Source organism: Chelonia mydas, chromosome 16, assembly GCF_015237465.2.
Source record: "Chelonia mydas isolate rCheMyd1 chromosome 16, rCheMyd1.pri.v2, whole genome shotgun sequence".
Taxonomy (NCBI): Eukaryota; Metazoa; Chordata; order Testudines; family Cheloniidae; genus Chelonia; species Chelonia mydas.
Window position 1 is genome coordinate 85,427 of NC_057857.1, and position 24,446 is coordinate 109,872.

The 24,446-nt window shown below is 47.5% G+C and overlaps 1 protein-coding gene across 30 annotated transcripts in view; it reads right to left on the reverse strand.

Moving 5' to 3' along the window:
• LOC102947615 (zinc finger protein 543) overlaps positions 1-24,446 on the reverse strand; it is a 99,330-nt gene that overhangs the window by 21,655 nt on the left and 53,229 nt on the right. For 14 of the 30 annotated variants that reach the window (XM_043530594.1, XM_043530593.1, XM_043530591.1 and 11 more), the window contains 6 exons: positions 23,188-23,301; positions 22,331-22,828; positions 9,963-10,061; positions 9,169-9,588; positions 6,357-6,473; positions 2,805-5,985 (listed from right to left, as the gene is read on the reverse strand). In XM_043530594.1, coding sequence (XP_043386529.1) covers positions 5,354-5,985; positions 6,357-6,473; positions 9,169-9,588; positions 9,963-10,061; positions 22,331-22,828; positions 23,188-23,301 — 1,880 coding nt within the window. In that variant the 3' untranslated portion in view covers positions 2,805-5,353. Of the gene's footprint in view, positions 1-1,509; positions 1,835-2,804; positions 5,986-6,356; positions 6,474-6,645; positions 6,699-9,168; positions 9,589-9,962; positions 10,062-22,330; positions 22,829-23,187; positions 23,302-24,446 lie in introns of those variants that run through there. The other 16 variants (XM_043530598.1, XM_043530596.1, XR_006286198.1 and 13 more) reach the window with 15 other exon arrangements.

The following is a 24,446-nucleotide window of genomic DNA, read 5'->3' on the forward strand; positions in this document are numbered from 1 at the left end:
TTAGTAAGAAGGGGTAAAATACCTCAAATAAGCTTTTAAGGATTAGCTACTGTTTGCTATATTAATAATGAAAAGAGAAATGTAATCAGAAATATATTGGAAAGATGAAAGTTATCACATAATTAGTCTCTTGTTCGTTAACAAATAATGAACTTCATGTTTAATTTCATTCTCACTGGTAATAATAACATAATCAAAGATTACAAAATCTTATAATATATGGTACTTTCCTTTAATTCCATTTAACACCCATTTCCACCAAATGAACCCTTCTGTAAACTTGTGGTTTACACCCATATAGGTGCCTTCCATTTCTGGAAGTTAATTTATCTGTGGCTTTTCTGCCATAAGTGTTGGTGGAAAGGGTCTCACACTACGGGTGGGAAGGCTTGCAACATGAGTAAAACCATCTCTATTCTATTTTCACACTTTCTATCTTTCAAAGTAGCTGGAGATGGAGACATGATGCAAAGGCATAAAACACAAGACCAAAACTAAGAGACTAAAGCATAGAATCAGGACTCAACATTCATGTATCTTGCAGTCTGAACCTGGAGCTTGACACAGTATTTCCCTAATGGGTTACCATCACTTGCACAGAAGAAAAGTCCTTATTGTCCAACAGTGCAGCCAGATTGGGATCCATGAGGAAGGAATGTCCTCAGAAAAAGAGTTGATCCTCCACTCTGCCTCGTGAAACTTTGGATTCAAATGGTAAAGGGCAATTTCAATCTAACCATTGCATCCTTTGGGACTCTAATCAATGCCACTGAACTAGGGAGTTGTGTTCTAAACACAGTTTTACTTGGACCATAGCTGTCAAGGTTCCTCCCCCACTCTGAACTCTAGGGTACAGATGTGGGGACCTGCATGAAAACCTCCTAAGCTTACTTTTACCAGCTTAGGTTAAAACTTCCCCAAGGTACAAATTAATTTTATCCTTTGCCCTTGGAATATCCACTGCCACCACCAAACTCTAACTGGGTTTACTGGGAAACGTAGTTTGGACACGTCTTTCCCCCCAAAATCCTCCCAACCCTTGCACCCCACTTCCTGGGAAAGGTTTGGTAAAAAGCCTCACCAATTTGCATAGGTGACCACAGACCCAAACCCTTGGATCTGAGAACAATGAAAAAGCATTCAGTTTTCTTACAAGAAGACTTTTAATAGAAATAGAAGTAAATAGAAGTAAAGGAATCACCTCTGTAAAATCAGGATGGTAGATACCTTACAGGGTAATTAGATTCAAAACATAGAGAATCCCTTTAGGCAAAACCTTAAGTTACAAAAAAGACACCCAGACAGGAATAGTCATTCTATTCAGCACAGTTCTTTTCTCAGCCATTTAAAGAAATCATAATCTAACACATACCTAGCTAGATTACTTACTAAAAATTCTAAGACTCCATTCCTGTTCTATCCCCGGCAAAAGCAGCATACCGACAGACACAGACCCTTTGTTTCTCTCCCTCCTCCCAGCTTTTGAAAGTATCTTGTCTCCTCATTGGTCATTTTGGTCAGGTGCCAGCAAGGTTACCTTTAGCTTCTTAACCCTTTATAGGTGAGAGGATTTTTCCTCTGGCCAGGAGGGATTTTAAAGGGGTTTACCCTTCCCTTTATATTTATGACAATAGCTCACAACAGCTTTCATCTCTATGGTGAAAACCAACTACTGGGTGCCTGCTGTTTTTACCTGAGTTCTTGCCAAATCCTTGGTCTTGATGAGGGCAAATTTACATTTCTCTGGAGAAGAATCCTTTACCAAACCATCCAAAATCTCAGAAGTGCTAGTGAAGAATGACTTCCCCAAACATGACCAGTTTATTTCTTTAATCTGATGGAACAAGTCTAAATTAGAAACTAAATAAACGTCTGGATGAGAATCACTATACGGAGACGTGGGGGTTTTATTCAAAAAGAATAAACTTTCTGCAGCTGTCCCACATTAAACACTCATTTCATTTGATACACATTGGAAGCATTACAGAGGGTGAGTTCAACAACAACAACAAAACACTTCTATTTTCTCCACATCTGCATTGCTAGAGACAGCACTTCTCTCTGTTACGATTAGCTAGGAGATATCTTCAGGAGTAACCACCTCTAGAGCCTGGGTAACAACTAGCGTTGCCATCCTTCCCAGATTGGCCGGGAGTCTCCCAGAACTGGCCTCAATCTCCCGGTGGCTATTACAAGCCATTCGTGAAATTTTAATAGGTCGCTAAAAGTCCAGTGGGCAGTGCAGCAGGGCTAAGGCAGGCTCTCTGCCTGCCCTGGCTATGAGTGACTCCTGTAAGTGACTGGCAAGTCCCTCTGTCTCTTAGGCGCAGGGACGGCCAGGGATCTCTGCGCACTGCTCCCGTCCAGAGTGCTGACTACACAGGTCCCATTGGCCCGAAACTATGGCCAATGGGAGCTGTGGGGTGGTGCCTGCAGGCAGGGGCAGTGCGCAGAGCCACCTGTCACCGTGCCTCAGTCATAACTGAGAATACCAAATTCAGGACAAACTCAGAAATAGGCCAGACACACCCCAAAACTGGTGGTTATTCTCCCATAAGATATACCAGACCAGCAACAAACGTAAACTTCTGTTTCACCACTCTGCCTAACAAAAAGTCAGAAAAGCAATTTCCTTAGGTATTCCAGTCCTTGTATCACCACCAAAAACACTAAACTTAATGATGAGTAGTTATTTAAAACCAATTTCATCAACCAAAGGGTTCTTCTGATCTCAGAGGACCAGCCACACACTCAGGTCAATACAGAACTCAGATCTTACCCAATAAACATGCCGTTGCCAATCCTTTAGCATCTAAAATCTAAAGGTTTATTTATAAAATGAAAGAAAGAGGTGAGAGTTAAAATTGGTTAAAAGAATGAAATACATACAGTAACTGCAAAGTTACTGGATCAGGCTTCTAGCAGTGATGGAATAAACTGATGGCTTGTTAAGTCTCTGGTTGCTGCCAAATCATTGGAAGGTCCTCAATCCATTGGTTAGAATGCTCCCATTAGTGTAAGTCCATATTCCAGTGGAGATGTTCCCAGGGCTTTTACAGCTTCTGCGAAATGAAGGGAAACCCATTGTTCTAGTTTGTGGAAAATTACAGGTAACAAGATGGGGTTTGGAGTCACATGGGCAAGTCACATGTCAGTGCCTGCTTCGCTTAGTTATAGCAGAGGCCATTACCCATACTTTCTTTAGTTAGAACGTTCACAGGAAAATCCATCAGGCATGGACAGAAGGCTTCCACGGTCCACTGTGAGTTCAGTGTTCTTTGATGGGCCATTCAACTTGAATAGTTCCTTCACAGTGTGCTGGCTAAATATCTTGTGGGTGTTACCACAGGAGCAAACGTAGTAATACAGGTACATAGTTAATATTCATAACTTCAGGTACCAAGACGATACATGCATAGAAATAGCATAAGCATATTCAGAAAATCATAACTTTTCCATTGACCCCTAACTTGACACACTTTGTACAAGATTTGTTGCAATTATATAACAGTACAATCATCTATATGATCATATTTTAATTATATAATGTCACAGCCTGGCCGCCCCTGAGCCTAAGAGCCGGACACGTCAGCCGCTTCTGGGAGCTACCTAAGGTAAGCACCGCCCAGCCGGAGCCCGCTCCCCACACCCCCTCCCGCCCCCAAACTCCCTTCCAGAGCCCTCACCCCACGCCTAAGCCCACTCCTGCACCCAAACTCCCTCCAAGAGCCCCCTCCCCCTGCCCCAGTGCTGAGTCCCCTCCCTCACTCCGAACCCCTAGGCCCCAACTCCCAGGCCAGAGCCCACACCCTCTCCCCCTTCCCCAGCTCAGTGAGAGTGAGTGAGGGTGGTGGACAGTGAGCGACGGAGGGAGGAGGATGTAGTGAGCGTGGGACGGGGACTCAGAGAAGGGGTGTGGCAGGAGCATGGCCTCGGGGAAGGGGCAGGGCAAGGATGCTTGGCTTTCTGCGATTAAATGTCAGCCTAGCAGTATTCAAGGTTATGTGAATATTTCCATTGGTGTAACTATTATCAGGAGGTTGCACCAATGTAATTAGATTGATTTTTAGTTGCCAAGGTGCAGGTTGTCTTCTAGATAAGCCTTCGTCAGATGAATCTTGCAGGAGGATATCTTAAAACCACTAAAAACCTTAGCAAAACCTTGATTTAAAACGTCAAGGAGAAGAGTCCTTGCAAGATTCATGTGACTAATAATTTCCTCGATAGCATATCCCATAACTGTGAATATTCTCTCCAGTTGACTGAACTGCATTTGAACTTTCCCATTTCTTCACGGAGCGGAGAGGAAAAACAAAAAATAAGGGAAGAAATTACCATTGAAGCAAATGGGAATTTGTCTCAAAGTCCCCAATAAATCTGCCAGAGAAAACGAATATCTAGTTGTGTGACCAAACAGCCTTTAAGAAAGAGAAAAATCTACCAGAGATATAAGACATTTTTCGTTTCCGACAGAATGAGATTCTAGAGCAGGTTTCATCTGATGACTCAGAATAAGGGCCACAGATTTTCCCATTGCATTGTCCTCTGATCCACTGAAACCTGCTTCACTCACTGCTGTCTCATTATTATTGAGTTGCATTATTTGCAAAAGTTTTAGCATCATGATAATGGTTTGTCTAGACTAGGAAATGTGGAGAACATTAGGACAGGTCAAGGGGAAACATACTGGCTAACCCACAATAGTATACTTGGGCCATGTCAGTATAGAAAACAGCTGTGATTTTACATCTGGGTAGCTCACTGGAGCTAGCTAACTACAAAAACATACTAATGGAGAAAAGGCTCAGGTAGATTTTACCACAATCTAACTGACATCATTTGTATTTCACCAACCTGGGGCTGATGTGCATTCCTAATAAGAGGGATTCATACTGCCATGACCCACAGAACAAAGAAGATGATAGAAAGGGTCTTTGGGGATTCACCCAAAGAAGGGCAACCTGCAAAAAGCAAAACTGGACAACCCACCGGGGGGAGCAGAGGGACCACAATGAAGTAAATGGCAATAAGAGCCTAAATACCAAAAATATTACAGAAAAAAAAAACACATTTTATTGTTAGCCCTAGACAAGGTATTTATGGTGTTTATCTCCTTTGTGGCTTCACTGAAGATAAATAATGTGTGACTTCTGATAGAAGCTTTTTTCCCACTCTCAGAACATGTACAAGGTGTCAATCCTGTGTGGACCATTAATTATCTCCTGAGGTCTGAGTGGTAAATGAAAGTTTTCCCGCACTCACAACATTCACAGGGTCTCTGTCCTTTCCAGAATCTCTGATGATTAATAATGGCTGATCGAACAGAAAAGTTTTTTCTATACTCACAGCATTCCTAGGTCCTCTCACAAGCATGGATTCTCTGATGTCTACTCAGGGTTGAGCTCTGAGAGAAGGTTTTCCCGCACTCACAGCATTGAAAGGGTCGCTCTTGGGTGTGGGTTCTCTGATGTCTGATAAGATGTGAGCGCCGAGTGAAGGTTTTCCCGCACTCACAGCATTCATAGGGCCTCTCTCCTGTGTGGATTCTTTGATGTACAATAAGCTGTGAGTGCCAAGGGAAGATTTTCCCACACTGGCAGCATTCATAGGGGCTAGTGCCTGTGTGGGTTCTCTGATGTCTGATAAGGTCTGAGCGCCGAGTGAAGGTTTTGCCACACTCACAGCATTCATAGGCTGTCTCTCTTGTGTGGACTTTCTGATGTAGAATAAGGTGTGAGCATCGAGGGAAGGTTTTACCATACTCAGGGCATATACTTTTTCTCTCTCCCATAAGGATTCTCTGCTGGGCTGTGGTTTCCTTGAGGTCCTTGTGATTTTCCTCACAACTGATGGATTTACTCACTTTCTCCCCTAGTGGGGATACGTTTCGTTTAATTCCTTGTGATAATCCCCCACACAGTTCCACATGCTCATCATCTTCCAGCTGTGGATTCTGCTCCTTGTTCTCACTCACCATCCCATCACCTGCAAGAACAGAGAGAAACCTCAGAAGAAGAGATGGAAAAGGGGAGAGGAAACCAAAGGAAGTGCTGGAGAGATAGGGGAAAAATCAGGAAATTACTTCCTCCAAACTCGTTCCCAGAGGGGAAAGAGGAGGGGATCAACTGTTGTCTGAGATCCAATTCCAACGCTCAGGATGAAGGCAGGTTAGGAATTGAACTATTGCCATGTGTCAGCCAGGATGGGTAGGAAGCCATGAGCGATATCTGCTCTGAGGATATGACACCTGCTCGGGGACAATCCCGAACTCAAAGAGCTCTCAAGGTCCTGGTAGGGAACCCCAGCTGTGTCCTTCAGGCCCAGATGGTATTTGAGTTGGTCTAATGATTCCTCACCTGTGCAGGTTTCTGTCAAGATCTCTTTTTCCTCTGAGCCCTGGAGATCTGAGACCCATAGCTCTTCCCCTGGTTCCAGCTGAGACATCACCTCAGGTTTGGAGACTGGAAACCCTGCTGAGATGAAAGAAAATAAGTGAGATCAGGTGAATTCATGGGACCTTAGTCACAAAGAATATGGCCTTTTTTTTAAACCCCTGCTCATTTTAAAGCACTGAAAATCTCGAGCCAGCTCTCCAGGTGTTCAAAGGCACCAGACACTCTGCTTATAAGGGGATTTACTACTCACCTCTGCTGGTGCACACACAGCCAGACACTCCTCATCAAAGGGGCTCCTGAAACCTAGAGAAAGTAACTCCAAATTACAGAAAGCCAAGGGGAAGTCACCTTGGAACTGCTTCTTACTGACAGAGAGACCCCAAGGGAATGAGAAAGTGATAGGGAAACTGGGACTGGTGAGCATGGGCTTGTGGGGCTCAGCATAGTAAGGAATGGGAAGGAGTGGAGAGATCACTGAATGAAGCATGTCAGGGGTGTTAGGGATCAGGAAAGCACATTTTGAGAAGTTAGGGAATATAGCGAGTCAGGTGAAATAGAAAGGAGCATGATAATCTTATAATGTATGGGCAAGGTTATAGAATGACAGAATCATAGAAATGTGGGGCTAGAAGGGATTCCAAGAGGTCATTTAATCCAGCCCATGCACTGAGGCAGGAACAAAGAAACCTAGACCATCCTTGAGAGGTATTTGTCTAAGCTGTTCTTAAAAGCTTCCAAGATGGGGATTTCACAACTTCCTCTGGAATCTGATTCCAGAGCTTAATTACCCTTGTAGTCACAATTATCTTCCTAATATCTAACCTAAATCACCCTTGCTGCATATTAAGATACCAGCAGCAACGCAGAAGAAAGGGTGGCAAAGGGGCACTAAGTCTACTGTGAAAAGTGATATCGACAAAGTTTCTCCCCCACAACCCTATTATTGAACAGTAACTATTTAAAAGAATAACTTTTGGACTTACAACAATAATTCTATATAAATGTGTTTTAGTCTTTAATTAATTAAGACAATTAATTAATTTAAATTAATTTAAAACAATATGGTAATAAATTTAGCATTTAAAATAGTGTTAAATATAAAAAAATGTGTTTTAAATTTATAAGGGGGGAGGTCGCACTAAGAGGCTTGCTGTCTGAAAGGGGTCACCAATACAAAAAGTTTGGAAACCACTGCTCTATGGGCATGCAGGGTATGGTTAGTGGTTTACATTTGAGATTATTTGAGCAAGCAGTTCCTGAGATTCACCCCCCAGAACTCCCCCTCTCAGGATCTTTTTACACAACCCTCTTGCTCTTACAACATTTTGCACACACCTAGGCAGAAACCGTGCTTCTAATGGTTCCCAGACTGATCTCATTTACTTGGCATTTATCTCAGCTAGTACAAGGTAACCTCCTGTAGGGCGTGGCTTACAACTGTTCTGGGAACCAAATACATGGACATTTTGCCTAGTTCCAAGTAACTTACTGTGGAACTCTCTCTCCAGATATGAGATAATACTGACCTACATAACTGAACAACACCGTGATTATACCCAGTTACGTAGATTAGTTGCTCAGATTGGGGTGTGCTGTTGTTTACCATTTCAGACTGGAGAGTTCAAACCACTCCTGTTTCCTTGGTAGCATATCCCATAACTAGGAGGATTCTCTCCAGTTGACTGAATTGCATTTGAACCTTCCCATTTCTTCACGGAGCAGTGGGGAAAAACAAAAAATAAGGGAAGAAATTACCATTGAAGCAAATGGGAATTTGTCTCAAAGTCCCCAATAAATCTGCCAGAGAAAACGAATATCCAGTTGTGTGACCAAACAGCCTTTAGGAAAGAGAAAAATCTACCAGAGATATAAGGCATTTTCCGTTTCAGACAGATTGAGATTCTAGAGCAGGTTTCATCTGATGACTCAGAATCAGGACCACAGATTTTCCCATTGCATTGTCCTCTGATCCACTGACACCTGCTTCACTCACTGCTGCCTCATTATTATTGAGTTGCATTATTTGCAAAAGTTTTAGCATCATGATAATGGTTTGTCTAGACTAGGAAATGTGGAATACATTAGGACAGGTCAAGGGAAAATATACTGGCTAATGCAGACTAATATACTTGGGCCATGTCAGTATAGCAAACATAGTGATTTTCCATCTGGATAGCTCACTGAAGCTAGCTCACTACAAAAACATGCTAATGGAGACAAGGCCCAGATAGATTTTACCACAGTGAAGCTAACTGACGTCATTTCTGTTTCCCCCACCTGGGCTGACGTGCATTCCTAGTAACAGGGACTCATATGCCTCTGACTCAGAGCAAAGCAGTTGATAGAAAGGACCTTTGGGGATTCACCCCAAAGAAGGGCAAGCTACAAAAAGCAAAACTGGACCATTCACCTGGGGGAGCTGAGATAACAATGAAGTAAATGGCTCTAACGGCCTCAAGGGCCACATGTGCGAATTAGCAAAAATATTAAAGAACAAAACCTATTTTCTGTCAGCCCTAGCGAAGGTTTTTATGGTGTTCATCTCCCTTTGGCCTTCTCTGATGCTAAATAAGGTGTGACTTCTCATGGAAGCTTTTCCCACACTCAGAGACTCTCTGGGGAGTCTATGCTGTCTGAATCATCTAATGTCTCCTAAGGTCTGAGTGGTAAATGAAAGTTTTCCCACACTCACATGCATAGGGTCTCTGCCCTTTGTGGATTCTCTACTGATTAATAAAGGCTTCTCTATCAGACATGTTTTCTCTATACTCACAGAATTCACTGGGGTTCGCACCTGTGTGGATTCTCCGATGTCTAATGAGGTTTGGGCGTCGAGTGAAGGCTTTCCCGCATTCACAGCATTCATAGGGTCTCTCTCCTGTGTGGATTCTCTCATGCAAAATAAGATTTAAGCGCCGATGGAAGGTTTTCCCACATTCAGAGCATATGTTTTCTCTCTCTCCCTTGAAAAGTCTCTGCGGGGCAGTCGTTTCCTTGAGGTCCATGTGATTTTCCTCACAACTAATGGATTTGCCCACTTTCTCCCCTGGGTGGTTTCCCTGCTGCCTCTCTTCACAACTCCTGGACATGTTCCCTTTAGTTCCTTGTGATAATCCCCTGCGCAGTCGCATGTGCTCAGCATCTTCCTTCTGTGGATTCTGCTCCATGTTTCCACTCACAATCCCATCACCTGCTAGGACAGAGAGGAAACTCAGAAGCAGGGACGGAAAGGGGGAGAGAAAGCCAAAGGAAGTGCTGGAGAAATGGGGGGAAAGATCAGGAAATGAATTCCCACAAATTCTTCCCCAGAGGGGGTGGGGAGGGGGAGGGGATCAACTTTTGTCTGAGATCCAAATCCAATGATCAGGATGAAGGTAGGTTAGGAACTGAGTTATTGGCAGATGTCAGCCAGGATGGGTAGGAAGCCATGAACAATAACTGCTCTGAGGATATGACACCTGCTAGGGGACAATCCAGAACTCAAAGAGCTCTCAAGGTCTTGGTAGGGAATCCCAGCTGTGTCCTCTAGGCACAGACAGTATTTGAGTTGGTCTAATGATTCCTCACCTGGGCAGGTTCCTCTCGGGATCTCTCTTTTCTCTGAGCCTTGGAGATCTGAGACCCACAGTTCTTCCCCTCCTTCCAGCATCACCTCAGGTCTGGAGACTGGAGATGAAAGAAAACAAGTGAGATCAGGTGAATTCGTGGCCTTTTAAAAGCCCCTGCTCATTTTAAAGCACTGAAAATCTCGAGCCAGCTCTCCAGGTGTTCAAAGATATCAGACACTCTGCTTATAAGGGGATTTACTACCCACCACTCTGCTGGCGCACACACAGCCAGACACTCCTCATCAAAGGGGCTCCTAAAACCCAGAGAAGTAACTCAGAAGTATCACAGAAAGCCAAGGGGAAGTCACCTTGGAACTGCTTCTTACCAACAGAGACCCCCCAAGAGAATGAGATGGTCATAGGGGAACTGGGACTGGTGAGCATGGGGTTGCGGGGCTCGGCATAGTAATGAATAGGGAGGAGTGGGGAGATCACTGAGTTCAACGGGGCTCAGGATAGTAAAGAACAGGAAGGAGTGAGAAGATACCTGAGTGCAGCCGGGCTCAGCATAGTGAGGAATGGGAAGGAGTGGGGAGATCACTGAGTGCAGCATGTGTGGGAGGGGGAAGGATAGTTCAGTGGTTTGAGCATTGGCCTGCTAAACCCAGAGTTGTGAGTTCAATCCTTGAGGTGGGCCATTTAGGGATCTGGGACAAAAATTGGGGATTGGTCCTGCTTTGATCAGGGCGGTGGACTAGATGACCTCCTGAGGTCCCTTCCAACTCTGATATTCTAGGGGGGGTTGGGATCAGGAAAGCACATTTTGAGAAATTAGGGAATATAGCGAGTCAGGTGTAATGGAAAGGAGCATGATAATCCCGCAGTGCATGGGGAAGGTTATAGAATGATAGAATCTCAGAAATGTGGGGCTGGAAGGAACTCCAAGAGGTCATTTAATCCAGCCCATTCACTGAGGCAGGAACAAAGAAACCTAGACCATCCCTGGGAGGTATTTGTCTAAGCAGTTCTTAAAAGCTTCCAGTGGTGGGGATTCCAGAACCTGGAATCCTATTCAAGAGCTTTACTACCTTTGTAGTCCCCCTCCTCTCCCCTCCCCAATATGTAACCTAAATCACCCTTACTGCACATTAAGATATAGTACGGTCTTTCAACCAGTTTTGTACCCACTTCATAATAATTTTATCTAGACCAGATTTCCCTAGTTTCCCTATGAGAATAACACATGGGACTGTGTCAAAGGACATACTAAAATTAAGATCTAGCAAATCTGCTGCTTCCCTGTAATACCCTAGGCCAGTAACACTGTCAAAGAAGGAAAATAGGTTGGTTTGATATGATTTGTTCTTGAGAAATCCATGCTAACTATTGCCCATAATGCTATTATCCTCTAGGTGCTTACAAACTGATTGCTTCATAATATGTTCCAATATTTTTACAGCTCCCAGAATTAGGCTGAGTGATCTGTAATTCCTCTGGTCCACTTTGTTCCCCTTCTAAAAGACAGGTCCTGTATTTGTCCTTAACCTGTCCTCCAAGAGTTCTCAAAGATAATTGCTAATGGTGCTGAGACTGCCTCAGTTAGTTCCTGAAGTACTTAGGATGAGGTTGGGGAATTAGATATTATAAGTCAGTAGCAACAGACTAATTCCTCTGGAAAAGAGAATATGAAAAGTAAGATTAACACCATGTGATCTCAGGAGCAACTGCCTCAACTATCCAAAGAGCCTGCAGGGAAGAGAGACTGTGGCTGCTGCAGGTAGTGAGGAGGGAGCGAGACCCTCAATTCCCACAGAAGTTTCATTACCAAGCTAGTACATCACCAGGTAAAGAGTCACCTTATGTCTGGCAGGAATGTAAGGAATCAGGAACAGTGGCTAGGGTGACAATTTGTAGGGAAGACGGGGGAGGTGTGTCATGGTGGTAGGGACTGAACATTGGAGAGAGAAGAATGAGAAACATAATATTTGAAAATTTGTAAAATAAAGTAAAAGTGGATTCTAATTAGAATGGAGAGCAGGCTCTACATGAACGGGGACTGGGCAGGGATTCTTTCAACAGGCTGGGATCCCCTGCAGCTCTAGATCCCCAAAACTACCCCTCCCTTCTCCCTACTAACCCCACCTTCCCCACTTACCAGGTGTCCCTTAGGCCACTCAAATGCTAAGCTGATACATTGCTCTGGTGTGTGGAGGGGTGAAAACTCCATACCCCTGAGTAATAGACCGCACTAGAGAAACGGAAGAATTCTTCTATCAACCTAACTAGCACTTCCTGGGCAGGTGAATTAACTATGGCAATGGGAGATCCCTCCCCCTCGCTATCGTTAATGTCAACACTGAAGTGCTACTGTGGTGCAGCTGCAGTCCTGCGGCTGTGCTGCTATAGTGTTTGAAGAGTAGACAAGTCCTTAGTCCTATTTCTCCAAACCCCCCTACGTTGGAGTTGCTCTGTAATAATGATGAATACTGGCAGGTGTCCTGGATACTGGGATATTTACTGTATGAATATTTTGTAGAGCTGTCAATTAATCGCAGTTAACTCACGCGATGAACTCAAAAAAATTAATCGCGATTAATCGCACTGCTGAACAACAGAATACCAACTGAAATTTATTAAATATTTTTGAATGTTTTTCTACATTTTCAAATATATTGATTTCAATAACAACATAGAATACAAAGTGTACAGTGCTCACTTTATATTATTTTTTATTACAAATATTTGCACTGCAAAATGACAAACAAAAGAAATAGTATTTTTTAGTTCACCTCATATAATTACAACGTCACCTCAAGGGGAGAAGAGGCGTTCACATGGCACTGTTGTAGCTGGCGTCACAAGATATTTACATGCCAGATACACTAAAGATTCATAAGTATTTTCATGCTTTAGCCATCGTTCCAGACGACATGCTTCCATGCTGATGACGCTCATTAAAAAATGTACGCATTAATTAAATTTGTGCCTGAACTCCTTGGGAGAGAATTGTATGTCTCCTGCTCTGTTTTACCCACGTTCTGCCATATATTTCATGTTATAGCAGTCTTGGATGATGACCCAGCACATGTTGTTCGTTTTAAGAGCAATTCCACTGCAAATTTGACAAAAGATACAATTGTGAAATTACTAAAGATAGCTACAGCACTTGCCACAAGATTTAAGAATCTGAAGTGCCTTCCCAAATCTGAGAGGGACGAGGTGTGGAGCATGCTTTCAGAAGTCTTAAAAGAGCAACACTCTGATGCAAAAACTACAGAACCCAAACCACCAAAAAGGGAAATTCAACCTTCTGCTGGTGGCATCTTTCTCGGATGATGAAAATGAACATGCGTCGGTCTGCACAGCTTTGGATCGTTATCAAGCAGAACCCATCATCAAGCGGAATGCCCTAAGGGTCCGTCCTGGGGCCGGTTTTGTTCAATATCTTCATTAATGATCTGGAGGATGGCGTGGATTGCACCCTCAGCAAGTTTGCAGATGACACTAAACTGGGAGGAGTGGTAGATACGCTGGAGGGTAGGGATAGGATACAGAGGGACCTAGACAAATGAGAGGACTGGGCCAAAAGAAATCTGATGAGGTTCAACAAGGACAAGTGCAGAGTCCTGCACTTAGGACGGAAGAATCCCATGTACTGCTACACATTAGGGACCAAATGGCTAGGCAGCAGTTCTGCAGAAAAGGACCTAGGGGTTAGAGTGGACGAGAAGCTGGATATGAGTCAACAGTGTGCCGGTGTTGCCAAGAAGGCTAACGGCATTTTGGGCTTTATAAGTAGGGGCATTGCCAGAAGATTGAGGGACATGATTGTTCCCCTCTATTCGACATTGGTGAGGCCTCATCTGGAGTACTGTGTCCAGTTTTGGACCCCACACTACAAGAAGGATGTGGAAAAATTGGAAAGTGTCCAGCGGAGGGCAACAAAAATGATTAGGGGACTGGAACACATGACTTATGAGGAGAGGCTGAGGGAACTGGGATTGTTTAGTCTGCAGAAGAGAAGAATGAAGGGGGATTTGATAGTTGCTTTCAACTATCTGAAAGGGGGTTCCAAAGAGGATGGATCTAGATTGTTCTCAGTGGTACCAGATGACAGAACAAGGAGTAATGGTCTCAAGTTGCAGTGGGGGAGGTTTAAGTTGGATATTAGGAAAAACTTTTTCACTAGGAGGGTGGTGAAGCACTGGAATGCGTTACCTAGGGAGATGGTGGAATCTCCTCCCTTAGAAGTTTTTAAGGTCAGGCTTTACAAAGCCCTGGATGGGATGATTTAGTTGGGGATTGGTCCTGCTTTGAGCAGGGGGTTGGACTAGATGACCTCCTGAGGTCCCTTCCAACCCTGATATTCTATGATTCTAAGATCAGCATGGATGCATGTCCTCTGGAATGGTGGTTGAAGCATCAAGGGATATATGAATCTTTAGCACATCTGGCATGTAAATATCTTGCGACGCTGTCTACAAGAGTGCCATGCAAATACTTGTTCTCACTTTCAAGTGACATTGTAAACACGAAACAGGCAGCATTATCTTCTGCAAATGTAAACAAAGTTGTTTGTCTGAACAGTTGGCTGAACAAGAAGTAGGACTGATTGGACTTATAGGCTCTAAACTTTTACATTGTTTTATTTTCGAATGCAGGTTTTTTTGATATATAATTCTACATTCTTAAGTTCAACTTTCATGATAAAGAGATTGCACTACAGTACTTGTATTAGGTGAATTGAAAAATATTATTTCTTTTGTGTTTTACCATGCAAATATTTATAATGAAAAATAAATATAAAGTGAGCACTTTACACTTTGTATTCTGTGTTGTAACTGAAATCAATATATTTGAAAAAGTAGAAAAACATCCAAAAATATTTAAATAAATGGTATTCTATTATTCTTTAACAGAGCAATATATCGTGCAATTGAGCGCGATTTATTTTTTAAATTGCTTGACTGCCCTAATATTTTGGTTTACTTTAAAAGGGGGGGTAAGGAAAAGAAGCAGAAAGGGAAGAAGAATGGCTAAACATGAGCCACAACATGGTTAACCCTTAAGGATTATGAAGAGACTATGTCAGAATGATTAGCTTTGAATATTCTACGTCCTAGCTCCAACCTGGCTTAGACAAACAGGACCAGAAGATCAAACTGACTGGAGCAGCTAAAGGGGAGGGGCATGGCAGTTCAGGTGATTGTTTGGGGAAAGAGACCATCAACACGATTCCACAGGGGTGCCTGAAGAACTGAGACTTGCCTTGGTGGCCATCGGGGGATAGAAAGTATTTAGGTAAGACACAGGTGTGAAGACTTTGTTATTTTAAAATGCTTTTACTCTTTTCTTTTTGCTCTGCTGCAAAGTAAAACAGCCTTCTTCAAACTCAAGTGGTGTTTAGTGTCACTGCACACCAGTCATCCCAGACTCCCAAAGGTGTCCGCACTCAGCCTGACGTGCGGGGTAAGCAGAGCAGATATGCTGGGTATGGAAGCTAATGGCCCAGTCTGGGAGAGGGAGAAAAAACGGTTACTTACTTTCTCATAACTGTTCTTCGAGATGTGTTGTTCACGTGCATTCCACATTAGGTGTGCGCGCCACGTGGACGAGCGTTGGAAAATTTTCCCTTAGCGGCTCTCATCGGGCTGGCGGGGCCCCCGAGTGGCGCCACTGCGCTGTGCATATATACCCCCGCTGGCCTGACCCCCTCCAATTCCTTCTTGCCTGCGACTCCGACAGAGGGGTAGGAGGGTGGGTGCTGGAATGGATGTGAACAACACATCTTGAAGAACAGTTACAAGAAGTAAGTAACCGTTTTTTATTCTTCAAGTGCTAGTTCACGTCCAATCCACATTAGGTGAATCACAAGCTTACCTCTGGAGGAGGGTAGGAGTCACGGAACAACTGCTTGGAGGACTGCTCTGCCAACCGCCGTGTCCTCTCTGGCCTGCTGGTTAATGCGTAGTGGGTTGTGAAGGTGTGCACCGAGGACCAGCTGGCTGCTCTGCAGATCTCCTGGATCGGGACCTGTGCCAGGAGGGCCGTGGAAGTCGCCTGCGCCCTGGTCGAGTGGGCCGTGACCGCCGGGGCTGGAACACCTGCGAGCTCATAGCACGCCCGGATGCAGCTTGTAATCCAAGACGAAATCTGCTGCGCTGACACTGGGAGGCTTTTCATCCTCTCGGCTACAGCCACAAACAGCTGCGCAGATTTGCGAAAGGGCTTGGTGCGCTCCAAATAGAACGCCAGCACTCAACGCACATCCAGGGTGGGCAAGCTGCAGTGACTCGGGTCCATATGGGGTTTTGGAAAGAACACCAGCAGACAAATGTCCTGGCCCAGACGGAATTGGGACACCACCTTAGGGAGGAACTTGGGGTGCGGCCGGAGCTACACCTTGTCCTTGTGAAATACTGCATATGGTGGCTCAGAGGTGAGGGCCCTCAGTTCAGACACCCTTCTGGCCGAGGTAATGGCAACCAGAAATGCCACCTTCCAGGAACGGTGAAGGAGAGAACAGGAAGCAAGGAGCTCGAAAGGGGGTCCCATGAGTTTAGAGAGGACCAGGTTAAGGTTCCATGGAGGGACTGCTGGGCGGGAGTAAGGGAACACCCTCTCCAACCCTTTCAGGAACCGTCCGTTGGGTGGGAAAACACCGAGCCCACCGAGAACCCCGGATGGAAGGCGGAGATGGCCACCAGGTGCACTCTGAGTGAGGGCGGGGCTAGCCCTTGCTGCTTGAGGTGCAGGAGATACTCCAGGATGGCCTGCACCGGGGCCTGGCACGGCTGCACCTATCGGGGTTCACAGCAACATGAGAACCTTTTCCACTAGGCCATATAGGCCGCCCTCGTAAAGGGTTTCCTACTGCCAAGCAGAATCTGCTGCACTGGAAGGGAGCACTGGCTCTCCAGGGCGTTTAGCCACATAGCCTCCATGCCGTCAGGTGCAGTGACTGTAGGTCGGGATGGAGGAACCCCCCCCTCCCTCCCCGCCGTCCTGTGTAATGAGGTCCCAGTGTAAGGGCAGGACTACCGGGGCCGCCATTGACAGCTCTAGGAATGATGTGTTACCAGTGCTGGCGGGCCCAGGCTGGGGCGATGAGGATCACCGCCGCCCTGTCCCTGCGCATCTTGAGTAGGAGCTTGTGCACCAAGGGGAGCGGGGGAAAGGCATACATCAAGCCCCCCCCTCCACAGGATTGCAAACGCGTCCGCGAGCGAGCCCAGGCTGCGGCCCTGGAACGAGCAGAAATGCGGGCACTGGGCGTTGGCCCTGGTGGCAAACAGGTCTACCCGGGGAAACCCCCACCTGCGGAGGAGCAAAAGCATGACGTCCGCCCTGAGCGTCTTGTGCATGTGGTACCACCTGCTGAGGGAGTCCACCAGCTCGTTTCGTACCCCCGGGAGATAGGACACTTCAAGGTGAATTGCATGGGCTATGCAAAGGTCCCAGAGGAGGAGAGCCTCGAGACAGAGTGGCGAGGAATGAGCCCCGCCCTGTTTGTTTATATAGAACATGGCAGTAGTGTTGTCTGTCAGAACTGTCATGCTGTGACCACTCAGAGTGGCGTGAAAGGTCTGGCAGGTGAGACGAACCGCCCTGAGCTGCTTCACATTGATATGGAGCGACCGCTTTGCTCCGGACCACAACCCCTGAGTCATGAGGTCCCACAGGTGAGCCCCCCCCCGCCATCCGTGGCCTGATGCGTCCGTCACCAGCGTCAGGTCCGGTTGTGGGGCGGCAAAGGGGATGCCTTTGGAAACCACAGGCTCGGACTGCCACCACAGCAGGGAGTCCAGCACATCCCTGGGGGCTGTCGCTACCAAGTCCAGGGGGTCCCTGCCTGGGCGGTACACCTGAGCGAGCCACGCCTGCAGAGTCCTGAACCTCAGTCTGGCATGCCTGACCAGGTGCGTGCATGCTGCCATGTGGCCCAGCAGCCACAAGCAGCACCTGGCCGTTGTCGTTGGAAACTGGCGCAGGGAGGCCACCACTTGCTGGATAGCTCGGAATCAGGATACCGGAAGGCTTGCCCTGGCCTGCACTGCGTCCAGGACCGCCCCTATGAATTCCACTCTCCGCGTGGGTACAAGCGTGGACTTGGGGACGTTGACCAGGAGTGCCAGCTCGCGGAACAATCTCAGGGCCACCTCCACATGGCCACGCACTTCCGCCTTGGATCGGCCTGCCAGGAGCCAGTCGTCGAGGTACAGGTACACCCGGATTCTCTGCCTCTGAAAGACGGCCACCACCACTGCCATGCACTTCGTGAACACCCTCGGGGCTGCGGTTAGACCAAACAGCAGAACTGCAAACTGGTAATGTTCTCGGCCCACGGTGAAGCACAGGACCCGCCGATGTGCTGGGTGGTGGCAATATGGAAGTACGTGTCCTTCATGTCGAGGGCGGCGTACCAGTCCCCCGGATCCAGGGAAGGGATGATGGTGCCCAGAGAAACCATGCGGAACAGGGCCTTGACCAGGAATTTGTTGAGCCAGCGCAGGTCTAGGATGGGGCGAAGACCCCCTTTGGCCTTGGGAATGAGGAAGTACGAGGAGTAGAACCCCTTCCCCCTTAGGCTGTGTGGCACCGCCTCTACCACCCCCACCTCTAGCAACGAGCGGACTTCCTTCTCTAGTGAGAGGGTCCCTGAAGAGGGACGGGGAAGGGGGCTGGAGGGGGGGAGGGAGGCGAACTGTAGTGAGTAACCATTCTGCACCGTGCATAAGACCCAACAGTCTGACGTAATGGTGGACCACGCACAGGAGAAACGGGTGGTTCGGGAAACAAAGGGACGGATCCGGTGACTGGTCTGGTACGCTGTCCTCGAGTGCACCTTCAAAAGCCTGGCTTAGTGCCCGGCTGGGGTTTGTGCTGGTCTTGGTTCTGGCCTGGCACATTATTGTTATTCTTGTTGTTGCGCTGTCGCCTGATATCCATGGCTCGCCTACGGTAAGGCTCATGCCTATGGCGAGGCTGGTACTGGCGTTGATGGGGAGGCTGCGGCTGAAAGGGCTTCCTCTGGGTAGCCAGGGTGTGCATACCCAGCGACTTGAGCGTAGCTTGTGAGTCCTTGAGGTTATGCAGCCTCGTGTCTGTCTGGTCCGAGAAGAGCCCGGACCCTTCCAAGGGGAGGTCCTGGAGTGTATTCTGGACCTTGGGTGGCAGGCCTGACTCCTGGAGCTACACCGAGCGCCTCATAACCACCCCTAACGCGACTGTTCTAGCCGCTGCGTCTGCCGAATCCAGGGAGGCCTGGAGAGAGGTCTTGGCTACTGCCTTGGCCTCGTCCACCAGGGCCGTGAACTCGTTATGAACCTTGGGGGACGTTGTCCTTAAACTTCCCCACTGCCGCCCAGGAGTTGAAATTGTGCCTGTTGAGGATGGCCTGCTGGTTCGCAATCCTCGACTGAAGGCCCCCAGATGAGTACACCTTTCTGCCAAAAAGGTCCAGGCGTTTCGCCTCCTTGGCCTTTGGGGCCGGGGCCTGCTGTCCATGGCGCTCCCTTTCATTTACTGCTGAAACCACTAGGGAGCATGGTGGCAGAACAGGAACTCATAGCCCTTAGATGGGGCAAAGTATTTATGCTCCACTCCTTTAGCCGTTGGAGCGCTGGAAGCCGGGGTCTGCCATATAGTCTTATAGTTGGATTGAATGGTCTTAATGAGCGGGAGCGCTATTCTGGTTGGACCTTCGGGGCTCAAAATGTCCACCATGGGGTCCTGCTGCTCAACCGCCTCCTCAGCCTGTAACCCCAAGTTTTGGGCGATCCTGCACAGCAATTCCTGGTGGGCTCTATGGTCTATCTGCGGAGGGCCGGACACCTCTGTACCCGCCACCGCCCCATCAGGGGAAGATGAAGAGGTTAGCTGCTGCTTGACCCCCTCTGGTTGGTCCTCCTGCTCCCCATTTCCCATGGGAGGGGCCTCCGGCTCAGGCCGGGTCGGGAGTCCATGGGACGGCACCGGGCTCGGTGCTGGTCTCTCCGGTCTATGCTGGGGGGATGCTGGAGGCCTGGATACTGTTGCCTCCAGCACCGTCTGGCATCGGTGTGGGGAGTGGGACCACTGCACCGAGTAACTTGCCCTGGACGGGGTCCCTTGGCGCTCCTGATAGGCCTAGGGGGTCCAGAAGGGCCAATGGCCTGGCAGCCCCCATTGGGATTGCCAGCTCCCCTGAGGGTCCCTGCTGTCCGGGCCCCGGTGCGGGTAGCTATACTCCAGGGCCGACAGTTTACGGTACTTAGCCGGTGCCAGGTCTCTTGACGGCTCCAGGGCACTACACAACAAGGAAGCCTGAGCTGGCGTTGGGCGCTCCGGGCCCTGCAGCTGCAATGCGGCCCATCAACAGCTGCTTTAGGCGAAAGTTTCTCTCTTTCCTTATCCTTGGCTTAAACACCTTGCAAATACTACACCGTTCAGTTTGATGTCCGTCCCCCAGGCAACGTAGACACGAGTTGTGGGGGTCACTAACTGGCATAGGTTTGCAGCACGAGGGCAACAAAAATTATTAGGGGGGCTGGGGCACATGATTTATGAGGAGAGGCTGAGGGAACTGGGCTTATTTAATCTGCAGAAAAGGCATGAGGGGGGATTTGGTAGCAGCCTTCAGCCACCTGAAGGGGGGTTCCAAAGAGGATGGAGCGAGGCTGTTCTCAGTGGTGGCAGATGACAGAACAAGAAGCAATGGTCTCAAGTTGCAGCGGGGAAGGTCTAGGTTGAATATTAAGAAACACTATTTCACTAGGAGGATGGTGAAGCACTGGAATGGGTTACCTAGGGAGGTGCTGGAATCTCCATCCTTAGAGGTTTTTAAGGCCCGGCTTGACAAAGCCTTGGCTGGGATGATTTAGTTGGTATTGGTCCTGCTTTGAGCAGGGGATTGGACTAGATGACCTCCTGAGGTCTCTTCCAACCCTAATATTCTATGATTCTATGTTACGCTTTGACTTGTAATCACTTACAATTTATCTTTGTAGTTAATAAATCTGTTTATTCTACCTGAAGCAGTGCATTTGGTTTGAAGCATGTCAGAGACTCCCCTTGGGATAACAAGCCTGGTACATATCAATTTCTTTGTTAAATTGATGAACTCATATAAGCATGCAGCGTCCAGCAGACATAACTGGACACTACAAGATGGATGTTCCTAGGGTTGTGTCTGGGACTGGAGATATTAGCTAATGTTATTCGGTTGCACAATCCAAGGAGCAGCTTACATGCCAGAGGCTGTGCGTGAACAGCCCAGGAGTGGCGGTTGAGTGGGGGTTCTCACAGCAGAGCAGGGTAAGGCTGGCTCCCAGAGTCAAGAACTTGAGTGACCTAGCAGATCACTGGTCTGCATAACACCAGAAGGCAAGCTGCAAAAAGCAAAACTGGACCACTCACCTGGGGCAGCTGAGACCACAATGAATATTAAAGAACAAAACCTATTTATTGTCAGCCCTAGAGAAGATTTTTATGGTGTTGATCTCCCTTTGGCCTTCTCTGATGCTAAATAAGGTGTGACCTCTCATGGAAGCTTTTCCCACGCTCAGAGCGTCTATAGGGAGTCCATGCAGTTTGGATCATCTAATGCAGAGGTGGGCAAACTACAGCCCGCGGGACTGTCCTTGCCAGGCCCTTGAGCTCCTGGATGGGGAGGCTAGCCCCCAGCCCCTCCTCTGCTGTCCCTCCTCCCCTGCAGCCTCAGCTCACTCTGCGGACAGTGTGGCTGGCTCTGTCCAGGCAGCAGGGCTACAAGCTCCTGCTGCTCTGAGTGGCATGGTAATGGGGTGGGGGCGGCAGGGTTGGATAAAAGGTAGGGAGTCCTGGCGGGGAGTCAGGGGACAGGGATTGGGGGCAGTTGGATGGGGCGGAGGTTTGCGGGGGGAGCGGTCAGGGGATGGGGAACAGGGGGGACTGGACAGGGTAGGGGAGTCCCGGGAAGGCTTATTAGGGGGCGGAGGTGTGGCTAGGGCTCAGGGTAGGGGAAGTCAGGGGACAGGGAGCAGGGGGGTTGGATAGCAGGTGGGGTCCTGAGGGGTGCGGATTGGAGCAGGAGGTCCTGTGAGCAGGCAGTCAAGGAGCAGGGGGGTTTGGATGGGTCGGGAGTTCTGATGGGGGCAGTCAGGGGGCAGGAAGTGGGAGGGGGCGAATAGGGGATGGGGACCAGGCTGTTTGGGGGCACAGCCTTCCCTACCTGGCCCTCCATACACTTTCGCACCCTGATGTGGCCCTCAGGCCAAAAAGTGTGCCCACCCCTGATCTAATGTCTCCTAAGGTCTGAGCGGTCAATGAAAGTTTTCCCACGCTCACATTCATAGGGTCTCTGCCATTTGCAGATTCTCTAATGATTAATAAAGGCTTCTCTATGAAAAACGTTTTTTCTATACTCACAGCATTCACTGGGGCTCACACCTGTGTGGATTCTCTGATGTCTGAAAAGGTCTGAGCGCCGAGTGAAGGTTTTCCCACATTCACAACACTCATAAGGTCTTGCGTCTGTGTGGGTTCTCTGATGGCTGATAAGGGTTGAGCGTCGAGTGAAGGCTTTCCTGCATTCACAGCATTCATAAGGTCTCTCTCCTGTGTGCATTCTCTCATGTATAATAAGGTGTGAGAGCCGAGGGAAGGTTTTCCCACATTCAGAGCATGTGTTTTTTCTCTCTCCCTTGAGGATTCTTTGCTGGGTGGCGGTTCCCTTGAGGTCGTTTTCCTCACAACTGATGGATTTGCCCACTTTCTCCCCCGGCTGGTTTCCCTGCTGCCTCTCCTCATGACTCCAGGACACGTTTCCTTTAGTTCTTCGAGATAATTCCCTGTGCAGTTCCATGTGCTCAGCATCTTCCTGCTCTGGATTCTCCTCCTTGTTCTCACTCACTATCCCATCGTCTCCTGGGACAGAGAAAGAAACCTCAGAGGCAGGGATGGAAACGGGAATAGGAAACCAAAGGAAGTGCTGGAGAGATGGGGGGAATATCAGGAAATGAATTCCCCCAAACTCTTCCCCAGAGGGGAGAGAGGAGGGAATGAACTCTGTCTCCACATCCCATCCCAACACTCAGGATGAAGGGAGGTTAGGAAGTGAGCTATTGCCATGTGTCAGTCAGGAGGGGTATGAAGGCATGAGCAATATCTGCCTTGACTATATGACACCTGCTGGGAGACAATACTGAACTCAGAGAGCGCAAAAGGTCTTGGTAGCTGTTTCCTTCAGGCACAAACAGTATTTCTTTGGTCTAATGATTCCTCACCTGTGAAGGCTCCTCTCAGGATCTCTCTTTCCTCTGAGCCCTGGAGATCTGAGACCCACAGTTCTTTCCCTGCTTCCAGCTGGGACATCACCTCAGGTTTGGAAATTGGAAACCCTGCTCAGATGACAGAAAACAAGTAATATGAGGTGAATTCATGGGACATTTGTCACAAAGAACATGGCTTTTCTTAATCCCTGCTCATTTTAAAACACTGAAATTCTGGCGCTAACTGTCCAGTGATCAAAGGTGCCAGACACTCTGCTTATAATGGGATTAACTCTCCACTGCTCTGATGCCGTGCACACAGTCAGACACTCGTCATCAAAGGGGCTCCTAAAACGCAGAGAAAGTAACTCCATATCACTGAAAGCCAAGGGGAAGTCACCTTGGAACTGCTTCTTACTGACAAGGGAATGAGACAGTCCCAAGGGAATGAGACAGTCATAGGGGAACGGGGACTGGTGAGCATGAGCTTGCTGGGCTCAGCATAGTAAGGAATGGGAAAGAGTGCGGAGATCACTGAGTGCAGTGGGGCTCAGCACAGTAAGGAATGGGAAAGAGTGAGATGATCACTGAGTGCAGCATGTCAGGGGTGTTAGGGATCAGGAAAACACATTTTGAGAAGTTAGGGAATACAGCGAGTCAAGTGTAATGCAAAGGAACATGATAATCCCGCAGTGCATGAGGAAGGTTATAGAATGATAGAATCACAGAAATGTAGAGCTGGAAGGAACTCCTAGAGATCATTCAGGAGGCAGGAACAAGGAAACCTAGATCATCCCTGAGAGGTATTTGTCTAAACTGTTGTTAAAAGCTTCCAACGATGGGGATTCCACAATCTCCCTTGGAATCCTGTTCCAGAGCTTAACTACTCTTGTAGTCACAATTATCTTCCAAATACCTAAGCTAAGTCGCCCTTGCAATACATTAAGATACAGTACAGTCTTTCAACCAATTTTGCACCATTATTATGATAATTTCATCTAGACCCCATTTCCCTAGTTTCATTATGAGAATGGCATGTGGGTCTGTGCCAAAGGAGGTACTAAAATTAAGATAAGGCAAATCTGCTGCTTCCCTGTAATACCCTAGGCCAATAACATTATCAAAAAAGGAAATTAGGTTGGTTTGGCATAATTTATTCTTGCCAAATCCATGCTATAATCATAATGCTATAATCCTCCAGGTGCTGACAAACTGATAGTTTAAAAATATGTTCCAGTATCTTTCCAGATCTCAATGATAGACTGACTGATCTA